The sequence below is a fragment of the Suncus etruscus genome, chromosome 14 (genome assembly GCF_024139225.1).
Source record: "Suncus etruscus isolate mSunEtr1 chromosome 14, mSunEtr1.pri.cur, whole genome shotgun sequence".
In the NCBI taxonomy this organism is placed as follows: Eukaryota; Metazoa; Chordata; class Mammalia; order Eulipotyphla; family Soricidae; genus Suncus; species Suncus etruscus.
This window is the reverse complement of record NC_064861.1, coordinates 82,135,760-82,148,246: the sequence shown is the minus strand read 5'-3', so window position 1 is coordinate 82,148,246 and position 12,487 is coordinate 82,135,760. Positions and strand designations below refer to the sequence as shown.

The 12,487-nt window shown below is 42.2% G+C and overlaps 1 protein-coding gene and 1 non-coding gene across 2 annotated transcripts; one reads left to right on the top strand and one right to left on the bottom strand.

The window, feature by feature from the left end:
- Nucleotides 1-4,380: 4,380 nt before the first annotated feature.
- LOC126027619 (zinc finger protein 383) lies at nt 4,381-12,066 on the bottom strand. The gene is made up of 4 exons (XM_049786610.1): nt 12,000-12,066; nt 7,450-7,576; nt 7,060-7,155; nt 4,381-5,621 (listed from the first exon to the last, which is right to left on the bottom strand). The coding sequence occupies exons 1-4, from the start codon at nt 12,006-12,008 to the stop codon at nt 4,426-4,428; spliced, it is 1,428 nt and encodes a 475-aa protein (XP_049642567.1). The 5' UTR covers nt 12,009-12,066; the 3' UTR covers nt 4,381-4,425.
- Nucleotides 5,957-6,061, top strand: LOC126029219 (U6 spliceosomal RNA). Its single transcript, XR_007502863.1, has one exon. It is a non-coding gene; the product is annotated as a U6 spliceosomal RNA (small nuclear RNA).
- Nucleotides 12,067-12,487: the final 421 nt, after the last annotated feature.

Sequence of the window (12,487 nt, the reverse complement as noted above, 5' to 3'; positions counted from 1 at the left end):
CCGGCCCCAAAAATTCACAAATATTAACATTTTCAAGACTCTTAAGACTGCGTGTGTAGCTGAAGCACTTATATCAATGATACTGAGTGATATGTGCCAGGAATGTTAGAAGGGAATTTAAGTTAGAATTAACTGCTAAAAAAAAATTAACTGCTGCTATTTTGCTTCTGTAACTGTGCTTTGCTCTAAATGTAAGGGCTGCATATGGCAGAAGGGACTAGTCTAGAACAGCCAGTTCCAGGAACTTGGAGGATACATACCAGAACAGTTAGATAAACTAGCATACCCAGAGGCCTGCAGGTGATAAAACTTAATTTAACTGCACACCAACGTCATAGGCACCCAGTGGGCACCCAAGCCTCTCCATTTCTACTTTATCCAACTAGCTTAAACCTAGTGGCACTCCAAGTTCTATGCTCAAGAACCATTCCTGATGATGCTCAGTGACCTCAGGGGATGCCAGGAACCAAATCTGAATGCAAGGCAATCATCTTCTACTCTTCCTCTCTCTCTCCCATTTTCCATCCCTCTCCCTTTAAAATAAAAAAAATTTTTTTTTGGTTTTTGACTCACACCCGGCAGCACTCAGGGATTACTCCTGGCTTTATGCTAGAAATCGCTACTGGCAGGCTCAGGGGACCATATGGGATGCCGGGATTTGAACCACCGTCCTTCTGCATGCAAGGCAAATGTCCTACCTCCATGCTCTCTCTCTCCGGCCCCCTTAAGAGATTTTTAAAAAATGGGGGGCCAGAGCGGTGGCACTAGCGGTAAGGCCTTTGCCTTGCTCATGCTGGCCTAGGAGGGACCACGGTTTGAGCCCCCGGCTTCCCATATGGTCCCCCAAACCAGGAGCTATTTCTGAGTGCATAGCCAGGAGTAACCCTTGAGCACCACCAGGTGTGGCCCAAAAACAAAAACAAAAACAAAACAAAAAGAATGGGACATTTTCCCATTGAGAAGTGGGCAATAATATAGCATGTCCTTCTGTTCCTTGGGTGGACAGAGACGATGCTTGTAACCAACAGAGATGACACTATGGAACTTAGAAGGCTGTGTCACAAAGACAGATGCATCATCCAGCTTGATCACTTTGAAACCCTATTCCTTGTAGAAATCTGACTACCCTAAGACTGTCATGCTGTGAAGAAGCCAAGACCAAAAGAAGACATGCAGAGAAGCACTTGCTGACAGTCCAGCTGAAGCCGGGCTTCTAAGCCAAGCATTCCAGTCCAGGTATCAAATAGAAAAAGGAATGTGCCTCCAGATAGTTCTGTCTCTTTACTGTTAATGAAGCTGGCAACAGAATTTATCTTATGAAACAGGCAAGCTGATCACACTTATGACCACCCTGTCTGAATTCCTGGCTCCTTTTAGAATTCATGTACGTAATAAAAGTTTGAGCACTAAATGTTAGTTTTTTTTGTTTTTTTGGGTCACACCCAACAGCGCTCAGGGGTACTCCTGGCTCTACACTCAGAAATCATTCCTGGCAGGCTCGGGGGACCATATGGGACGCCGGGATTCAAACCATCGTCCTTTTGCATGCAAGGCAAACACCTTACCTCCATGTTTTCTCTCCAGCCCTAAATGTTAGTTTTTGTTACCTTGGGGATGGGGGGCTTGGGGGCATACCCAGGAGTGCCCAGGGGCAAATCCTGACTGCAGTCAGGAAATCAATCCTGGTGGGTTCAGGGACTATATGGGATGCTGGGGATCAAACTCAGGTCTACTAGATGCAAGGCAAATGCCCTGCCTGCTGTACTTTCTCCAGATCCATTATATATATATATAATGTATATATGTATATATATAAATATATATATATTTATAAATATATATATATATAAATAAATTGCAATTGCAAATAATGCCCTCATTTTAAATCATATGATATACATTTCAAATAAATGATTTAACAATCATATTTAGTAAAAGGACTAAATCTTTTTAGTCATGTTACTTAAAAGACACTAAATTCAGGGGGCTGAGCAGTAACACAGTGGTATGGTGTTTGCTATGTGTGGTCACAAAGTAAAAAAAGCAAAATAAAGACAATAATTCAATTTGCTGTTTTCAAAATTGAGTTATTTCATTTAGAAAAAGATAAATAACATGGTTAAAATCCTTTTCACAAATAATGATTATGAAAATTAAGTGTTTTCTACCAATAATAGACAACTTTTAATAAGCATTTACAGTAATAAGAATAGGTCTAAGCACTTTATATTTGCTAATTCATTGAATATTTACAACAAACCAATGCATATAGCATTGATTTTATATATACTGCTACATCAGAAACAAAATGACATATAATATAGGTAAAAGGTAAGAAAAATGGAACATGGATAAGTTTATTTTTAGAATAAGAATGGATTTAGGGTTAATAAAAAGAAACAAAATGATTTACAAGAAAGAAATGTAAATTATTTTATCAATACAAATAGATGTTTTAAAAGAAAAAAGTATCCAAAAGCAAACTTTAAACTTTGGGTTATATAACAAATTTTATGACTACAAAAATGTAGATGAAACCATAACATGAATAAGTCATCTTAAATGCATTAAATGTTCTTAAAAATAAAAAACCCATACTTGCTAAATATTGCATAAACATTTACTAATATTTCATAGTTACGAAAATATTTGAATATTTATTCAACCAAAAAATTGTTGAAAAGTGAATATACACCATGCATATCATGACGTTTTCTTTAAAAACATAGTCTGGGGGCCCGGAGAGATAGCACAGCGGCGTTTGCCTTGCAAGCAGCCGATCCAGAACCTAAGGTGGTTGGTTCGAATCCCGGTGTCCCATATGGTCCCCCGTGCCTGCCAGGAGCTATTTCTGAGCAGACAGCCAGGAGTAACCCCTGAGCACCGCCGGGTGTGCCCCCCCCAAAGGAAAAAAAAAACATAGTCTGGGAGCTAGAGCAATAATAAGTGAGGAGGGTTCTTGCCTTGCACACAGCCTACCTGGGTTCAACCCCTAGCATCTCCTATAGTGCCTGAGCACTCACTGCCAGGAGTGATTTCTGAGTGCAACATCAGGAACAAAAACCCTGACCATAACTGGATGTGGCCCAAAAACAAAAGCAAAAATGTCTAGGGGCCAGAGAGGTATTACAATGGGTAAGGCACTTGCCTTACTTGTGGACACTGAGGATTTGATCCCCAACACTTCATATGATCTCTTGATCCTTAACTCCTGGTTCTGTGCTCAGTGTAATCTTGAGGTAATTACCCTAAGTACAGAACCAGGAGTAAACCCTGAGCACTGCTGGGTATGCTTCCCTCCAAAAAAGTTTGGTAAGATGTGTTCCATTCATTTGAGAGTACTTAGCTATCGTTAGCATAGGGATACTGCATTTGGCTTTTTAGTTTCTTATTTTCTCTATTAGAATCAGAACATATAAATATATGAAATGAAATAAAAAATGAATACTGACTTCAAAGACAAAGTTATAATTCTGCAAGGAATTAAAAACCCTAAAGATCACACAATATAATCAGTGTCATACTGTTATAAAATAGATAGCATAAGGCCTGATAACATAAAGGATGGAGCATATGCTTAGTAGGTAGAACTCAAGTTTGATGACTAGCATTACAGAGCATACTCTGGTGGCTCTCAGCATAGGTAGACCCAAGTTATACTAGTGCTTAGTAATACAAAACACTAAGCCATATGGCCTGCTCTGTAATCCTCAAGTACTACTGAACATTGATAAGAATCAGCCAAAGATAGTAAGAATAAAATAAGCTACATTACCAAGAGACAGATCCTACAAACAGGGAACAAAAAGATTATTGAGGGGTCAAAGTGATAGTACTGGAGGGAGGGCACTCACTTTACCACTGCAAAATTAGGTTGTCTACAGCATCCCATATTGTTCATGCCTGCCAGGAGTAAGCCCTAAACACTGCTGGTGGCACCAAATTTTTTTTAAAAAGAAAGAAAGCCAATATGGTGAAAAGGAGTGGCTTTCAAACATTAGTATATTGTGTATTTTGAGAGCCATACTTGTTGGTGCTAAGGGGTCACTCCAGGCAGAACTCTGAGGGATAGACAGTGTCAGGGACTGAACCTGGGAACTCTAAAATATGCATTCCAGCCCTTTTAGTCCTCTTCACAGACTTCAAAACTGATGCTTTTCTTTTCTTTCTTTTTTTTTTTTTTTGGTTAAAAATATTAGGGGCCGGAGAGATAGCATGGAGATAAAGCGTTTGCCTTTCATGCAGGAGGTCATCGGTTCGAATCCCGGCGTCCCATATGGTCCCCCGTGCCTGCCAGGAGCAATTTCTGAGCCTGGAGCCAGGAATAACCCCTGAGCACTGCCTGGTGTGACCCAAAAACCAAAAAAAAAAAAAAAAAATATTAGGTAACATTTTGGCTTTATAATTTTGGAGCTTTAATTTTGATTATTCATCAGTATGAATTCCCTGATGACGAATGAGATCGGAGCCACTACTAAAGGTCTTCCCACATTCCTTACAGTTAAAGGGTTTTTCACCAGAGTGAATTCTTAGATGCCGAGTCAGGTTTGAACATTTGTTAAAGGCCTTCCCACATTCATTGCACTCATATGGTTTCTCATCTGTATGAATTCTCTGGTGTTGAAAGAGTTGTGAGTTCTGAGTAAAGGCCTTCCCACATTTCAGGCATTCAAAAGGTTTCTCCCCAGCATGAATTCTCTGATGCTGACGAAGTTGTGAGCTCTGAGTAAAGGCCTTCCCACATTCCTTACAATCATAAGGTTTTTCACCAGTGTGAATTCTCTGATGATTAGTAAGTGCTGAGCCACTACTAAATGCTTTACCACACTCCTTGCATTCATAGGGTTTCTCACCAGTATGAATTCTTTGATGCTGAACAAGCTTTGAGCTCTGAGTAAAAGCTTTGCCACAGACCTTACATTCATAGGGTTTCTCACCGGTATGGATTCTTACATGTTGAAAAAGCTGTGAGCTCTTAGTAAAAGCTTTCCCACAGACTTTACATTCATAAGGTTTTTCCCCAGTGTGAATACGCTGATGGTCAATAAGATTGGAGCAATAACTAAAGGCCTTGCCACATTCCTTACATTCATAGGGCTTCTTACCAGTGTGAATTCTTTGATGCTGTGAAAGGTAAGAACTACAACTAAAGGCCTTTCCACACTCTTTACATTCAAAGGGCTTTTCTCCAGTATGAATTTTCAGGTGCCGAGTAACATGTGATCCACAACTAAAGAATTTCCCACACTCCTTACATTCATAAGATTTTTCCCCTCCATGAATTCTCTGATGTTGAATAAACTGTGCATTCTGACTAAAGACCTTTCCACACTTCTTACATTCATAGGGTTTATCTGCATTATTAATGATTTGGTGTAAAGTGAAAAATGTCCGTTGAATTAAGGTGGGCATATAGTCATGAGTGAGTATTTCTTGGCTGAAGTGTCCATTTTGATCACCGGTTTGCCTATTGAAGTGGTTTCTGTAATCCAAAATGTCTCTGAAACTGGAGTATTCAAGGCCTTGCTTTGTAAGACTCATTAATTCCCTCTGGCATGATTCTATTTCGTAAACTTCCTTCTTTAGAGATAATAGCTTTGTTTCACACATTGATTCCAGATCTGAAAGAAAATAAAATGACAAATATTTTTACACTTTATTTATACAAAGTTAAGATACTTAGTTAAGATACATAGTCATTTGGTCAAGCTTATAAACTTATAAAAACAAAAACTAGGGGCCAGAGAGATAGCACAGCAGTAGGGTGTTTGCCTTGCAAGCGGCCAACTCAGGATGGATGGTGGTTCGAATCCTGGCATCTCATTTGGTCCCCCAAGCCTGACAGGGGCGATTTCTGAGCACAGAGCGAGGAATAGCCCGAGAACTGCCAGATGTGACCCATAAATAAAAACAAAAACAAACCAAAAAAAAACACATAGAATTAATAAGTTATATTGTGCTCGCTTTGGCAGCACATATACTAAAATTGGAACAATACAGAGATTAGCATGGCCCCTGCAAAAGGATGACATGCAAATTTGTATTTAAAAAAAGAATTAATGAGCTATATGAAAATAGAAAACCATGGTGACTCTAAAATATAAACACAAATTATCATCTAGTGTCAAATATACAATGCATAAATAAAATAAAGGAACTAGCCAAATATTCATTTAAAAGAGTAAATAGATACATACATAGAGTATACATCATGCTATATAATTTAGAAGTGGAACATCAAACTCTTCTGAAAGAAATAAAAGTTTATAAGAACAGATTCTTGAACTCTAAGGCATAATAAATAAACTTGGTATTTGTCTCTAGTCCCTAACAGAACTCCAAAAATCCTAGAATTTCCTAAGCGATAGAAAAGTTTGTTATTGTTACTGAATGCTCCCTAAGTAGTTTCATGATGGAACATGTCATCAGAGGAATCAAGCATGTGTGGTGAGGATTAATACTCTAGCTCTATGATCCCTGCAAAGGAAAAAGGATTTTTTTTTTTTTTTTGGTTTTTGAGTCATACCCAGCAGGGCTCAGGGGTTACTCCTGGCTCTACACTCAGAAGTCACTTCTGGCAGGATTGGGAGACCATATGGGATGCTGGGAATTGAACCAAAGTCCATGTTGGTCATGTGCAAGGCAAAAACCCTACCACTGTGCTGTTGCTTAGGCTTCAGGAAAAAGGGTTCATAAACTGAATAGTCAATGATTTAATCAATCACACCTTTCTATTTCTATCTTTATTCTATTCCTGGGACACACTGAGAGGTGCTCAGGGCTTACTCCTAGTTTTTGTGCTCAGGGATCACTTCTGGTGAGCTTGGGAGATTATATGGGGTGCTGGGGATCGAACCTGGATCCATCTAGGGTCAGCTGTATGCAAGCCAAATGCCCTACTGCTGTGCTATCACTCCGGCCTCCCAAAATTAAATAATATCAGTAAAATGATATGAAAATGTCTGTGATTACCATTCATATTAAAGTCACAGGAAATACCCAAATTACTATGGTGCAGATGATAATGCTCTGGCTTCTTTCCAGTCACTTCTGACTCACCTGAACACAAGCCTCTTGTCAGCTCTCTGCCAATCATCCAGGGCTCTTTTCCTTGTTCCAACAAGGAGATAACTTGAGGTTTAGGAATGTAAAGTCCTGCTCGCAAGAAAAGATATGGAACATAGTTATGCAGTGGGTAAATCAGATCCAGGCCCTGGACGATCAAAGAAGAGATGCCACTACAGGAACAGCCAAGGAAAGGTGAAGCTTCAGCCACAGCCAACTGGTGCTGCTCATGCCCCACTCGTTCCTTCTCATTCAACTTCAAACCATCTCATGGGGATCAGCAAGCAGAGATTAAGCTGGGAAGTCAAAAAGCAGCTGAGAAATTCATGGTGGAAGAAACAGACATTCTGAAGAAGTCCAAACTACTGGTAGAGATGCCCTTACCCATTGAAACCAGATTGCTATAGTTCTCCAACATCACGTCTCTGTACAAGTTCCTCTGGGCAGGATCCAGGCACTCCCACTCCTCCTGAGAGAAGTCTATGGACACATCACTGAACATCATTGCTCCCTGAAACAAAGAACACATGTAGTCCTTGTATCATGAAAGAACCAAGACACATGTAGTCCTTGTATCATGAAAAAACCAAGACAATTACAATTGCTTGTATTCTGGGATAGTCAATGAATAATGACATCGGTATTATTATTATTATTATTATTATTATTATTATTATTATTATTATTATTATTATTTTGGTTTTGGGATCACACCTGGTGGCACTCAGGAGTTACTCCTGGCTCTGTGCACAGAAGTCGCTCCTGGCAGGCTCTGGGGACCATAAGGGATGCCAAGATTTGAACCAGGGTCCGTCCTGTGTTGGCTGCATGCAAGGCAAATGCCTTACTGCTGTGCTATCACTCCAACCCTAACATTGGTATTATTGGTAACCATTAGTTCTCAAGAATAGAAGTAAAAATATGTTAAGGAGGGGCTGGAGCGTAGGGCATTTGCCTTGCACAGTCAACCTGGGATGGACCCGGATTCAATCCCCAGCATCCCATATGGTCCCCTGAGCCTGCCAGGAGCTATTTCTGAGTGCAGCCACCAGGTGTGGCCTAAAAACAAAAACAAACAAAAAAGTTAAGGAATAGGGGTTAAGACAGATAAATAAAAGACAGAGGCTGGAGCAATAGTACAGCAGGTAGGGTGTTTGCCTTGCATTGACCGACTGAGGTTTGAGCCCCACCATCCCATATGGTCCTCTGAGCACTGCCAGGAGTAATTTCTGACTATTCAGAGACTCCTTGTTCCAACAAGGAGATAACTTGAGGTTTAGGAATGTAAAGTCACTACCTGTAATGTAGTACAGAACCAGGAGTTAAGTAACCCATAAGCACTGCCAGATGTGACCCCAAAGCAAAAAAAAAAAAAAAAGAGAGAGAGAGAAAAAGACAGGAAGGGTGTCTCAGGGCAACTATTAACCCAAAATGCTTTCAACTATCAATTATAAACTATCAACCCAACCTAGAGATGAAAGGCTACCCCAGCCGGGTCCTATTGTCTGGCAGTTGGACTTGGACACACCCCTTGGATACCCCCCACTTGGCAGTTGGACTTGGATATGCCCCTTGGATACCCCCACTGTGATGGCAGTTGGACTTGGAATAGCCCCTTGGATACCCCCACTGTGATGACTGTTGAACCTGGACACGGCCCCCTGTCATGCCAGGTATAAAAGGAAAAACTTGGACCTTTGGTGGGGCTGGGATAATGACTAGAGTAGTACCTACTGACTTGCAGGGGGGCAGAGATAAAGCATTGGAGAGATGCTGCCTGTTCTGTATCTACTCCCTTTTCTTTCTTCTTTGACCTAGGCCTCTCCCCTACCCTCACCTCTGGCTGATGAATTTCCATCTCTGTCTCTGTCTCTGTCTCTGTCTCTGTCTCTCTCTCTCTCTCTCTCTTTCTCTCTCTCTCTCTCTCTCCTCTCACCTCTCACCTCTCTCTCCTCTCCTCCTCTCCTCTCTCTCTCTATCTCTCTGTCTCTGTCTCTCTCTCCTCTCCCCCGCCCCCCAGGGCAGAGGGACAGCAAGCCTCAGAAACCAGGAGGAATAAAAAGTATATTTAGGAGCTGGTGAGGTGGCACTAGAGGTAAGGTGTCTGCCTTGCAAGCGCTAGCCAAGAAAAGATCAGGGTTCGATCCCCCGATGTCCCATATGGTCCCCCCAAACAAGGGGCAATTTCTGAGTGCTTAGCCAGGAGTAACTCCTGAGCATCAAATGGGTGTGGCTGAAAAAAAAAACAACTACAAAAAAAATGTATATTTACTTTCTTTCTTCTCTCAGTCCCGGCAGGTGGTCACTGTATGTTGGCATCCCTGGGTGGGCACAAGGCCCCACCAGGCAGCTGGGCCCCACAGGCTCTTGTGAGCCTTGCAGCACTACCTTAGGCCTCTGCAGCATGCAGTTCTGCAACCCTGGTAGTCTTGTATGGACACGGGTTCAATTCCCAGCATTCCATATGGTCCCCCGAACCTGCTGGGAGCCATTTCTGAGCGCAGACCCAGGAATAACCGCCAGGTGTGGCTCCCCCATCACCCCATAAAAAATCCCTTCTTGTTTCCTTTAAGAGAATGTACTTTTTTTTTGGGGGGGGGGTCACACCTGGCGATGCTCCGGGGTTACTCCTGACTCTGCATTCATAAGTCGCTCCTGGCAGGCACGGAGGACCATATGGAATTCCAGGATTCGAACCACCATCTGTTCGAATCAGTTGCATGCAAGGCAAATGTCCTTCCGCTGTGCTATCTCTCTGGCCCCCAAAAGAATGTACTTTTAAGCCAGAGAGATAGTACAGCAGTTAAGGCACTTGCCTTGCATGCAGCCAACCCAGGTTCAATCCTGGTACCCCATATCGTCACCATAGCCTGCCAGGAGTGATCCCTGAATACAGAGCCAGGAATAAGCTTTGAGCATGTTTGGGGTGTCCCCTCCCAAAAATATAAAAAAGAGAAAATGTACTTTTTCATCACAATCCCTGGAAGAGGGTTGAGGAAAAACCAAAGCTCAACTATTTACTGAATTTTATTACTGGGTCATAAGAAGAGGACTCAACGTAGGGGTGTGTGTATGTGTGTAATGCCAGAGAGATGGTTCAAGTGACAGAACACATGTATAGCATGTACCAGACCCTGAGCTCAATCCAGAGCACTGCATGGCACTCCTGAATACCACCACTGTCAGGTGTGGCTGAATGGACCCTGAGTCGCAGGGAAATGACCCCCTATAGGCAGCATCACTGAGTGTGGATCGTATAAAAAATTAGCTGGTTAAGGAGCCGGAGTGATAGCACAGAAGTAGGGCATTTGCCTTGCATGCTGCTAAACTGAGACGGACCCAGGTTCCATCCTCAGCATCCTACATGGTCCCCCGAGTCTGCCAGGAGCGATTTTTGAACAAAGAACCAGAAGTAACCCCTGGGCGATGCCAGGTGTGGCCCAAAAACAACAACAGCAGCAACAATAATAAAATAATAAATTAGCTGCTTAAAATGATAGAAAATGTTTGGACCCAGAATTCTAGCTAGGGACCTTGTTTTAATTATTAGGAAAAAGAAACAAATGTTTAAAAGCTTTTTATTTTTTGTTTGTTTTTATCTTTGTTTTGGGGACAACCTGGCAGGATCAGGAATCACTTATGGCAGGCTCAGGAGATCATATGGGATTCCAGGATTGAATCTGGGTTTGCTATGAGCAAGGCAAATGACCTACAGGCTATGCTATCGCTTCAGCTCCAAATCTTTGTGGTTTTTTATTATTATTATTATTATTATTATTATTATTATTATTATTATTTTGTTTTGGGACCACATTGGGTGGTACTTAGGGGCTAGCTCCAGCTCAGTACTTAAGAATACTCCTAGAGGTGATTAGTGTCATCAGGGATCAAATACTGGCTCCTGCATGCAAAGCTTGCCATTCAGCCCTAGATGTACCCTTTTGTTTGTTTTGTTTTGTTTTGTTTGGGGGGGGGAGGGGCTACTCCTGGCTCTATGCTCAGAAATCGCTCCTGGCAGGCACGGGGGACCATATGGAATGCCTGGATTTGAACCACCATCCATAATGGATCAGCTGCGTGCAAGGCAAACGCTCTATTGCTGTGCTATTTCTCCAGCCCCAGCTGGCAACATTCATGGTTTATTCATGAATCTGCACTCAGGCATCACTCTGGTGGTACTTGGGGCCCATATGGGATATTGGAGATTGAACCTGGGTCAACTGTGTTCAGTGCAATAGCCCCACCACTGTAAAAAATAAATCTCATCTTAGGAACCATGGAGATGATACAGAAGCTATACATGATACAGAGCACATGTCCCCATAAGCATTACAGGGTGTGGTCCTGGAGGCGCTGAGCACTACTAGGTGAGGCCAGGTTGTCACTGAAATTCAATTGCTGATCTAATTCATTGAAAATCACTGGAGGATTCAGTAAGATAGTACAGTAGGTAAAGCATTTACCTTGTACACAATTGGCCTGAGTTAAGTCTCTGGCACCCCATAGTGTTCCCCCAAATCCTGCCAGAAGTGATTCCTGAGCAGATAGCCAGGAGTAAGCCCTGAGCACAGATGGATGGGACCCAAAGTCCAAAACAAAACAAAAAAACACCAGAAAATTCTGGAATGGCCCTACATTTTCTTAATACTACTTGGCAAAATCTCAAAACAAATATTAAATAATTTTAAAGAATTGGGGCCAGAGAGATAGCACAGCGGTGTTTGCTTTGCAAGCAGCGAATCCAGGACCTAAGGTGGTTGGTTTGAACCCCGGCGTCCCATGTGTTCCCCTGTGCCTGTCAGGAGCTATTTATGAGCAGATAGCCAGGAGTAACCCCTAAGCACTGCCGGGTGTGGCCCAAAAAAACCAAAAAAACAAAAAAACAAAACAAAAAAAGAATTGAATGTAGGGAAAAACAAAAAGCATCAACTCACCTGGGCCATGGCTTTCAATACTGCAGTTGCTGATCAGTCATCCAGGCTATTTTCCTGAAAAGGGCAGAAAGGGCAGGGCTGGGGAAACAAGGAACTGCTCAAGAAACCATGTTAGGGGGCTGGAGAGATAGCATGGAGGTAAGGCATTTGCCTTTCATGCAGGAGGTCATCGGTTCGAATCCCGGCGCCCCATATGGTCCCCCGTGCCTGCCAGGAGCAATTTCTGAGCCTGGAGCCAGGAATAACCCCTGAGCACTGCCGGGTGTGACCCAAAAACCACAAAAAAAAAAAAAAAAAAGAAACCATGTTAGTGGGTCAAAGTGAAAGTACAGTGGTTAGGGGGATTGCCTTATATGTGGCCTTCCAAATTTGTGATCCCACAGCTCAGAGCTAAGAGTAACCCTAAGCATTGTGAGATATGATTCCCAACACACACACACAGACACACATAGACACACACAGACACACACACACAGACAACACACAGA

Bases quoted from the DNA above. Each gene is read 5' to 3' on its own strand.
- LOC126027619 (XM_049786610.1), bottom strand. The intron at 7,156-7,449 runs GTAAGGGCATCT...TCTTGCGAGCAG, and splicing joins TAGCAATCTGGTTTCAATGG to GACTTTACATTCCTAAACCT. The intron at 5,622-7,059 runs GTGAGTCAGAAG...ATTTTCTTTCAG, and splicing joins GACAAGAGGCTTGTGTTCAG to ATCTGGAATCAATGTGTGAA.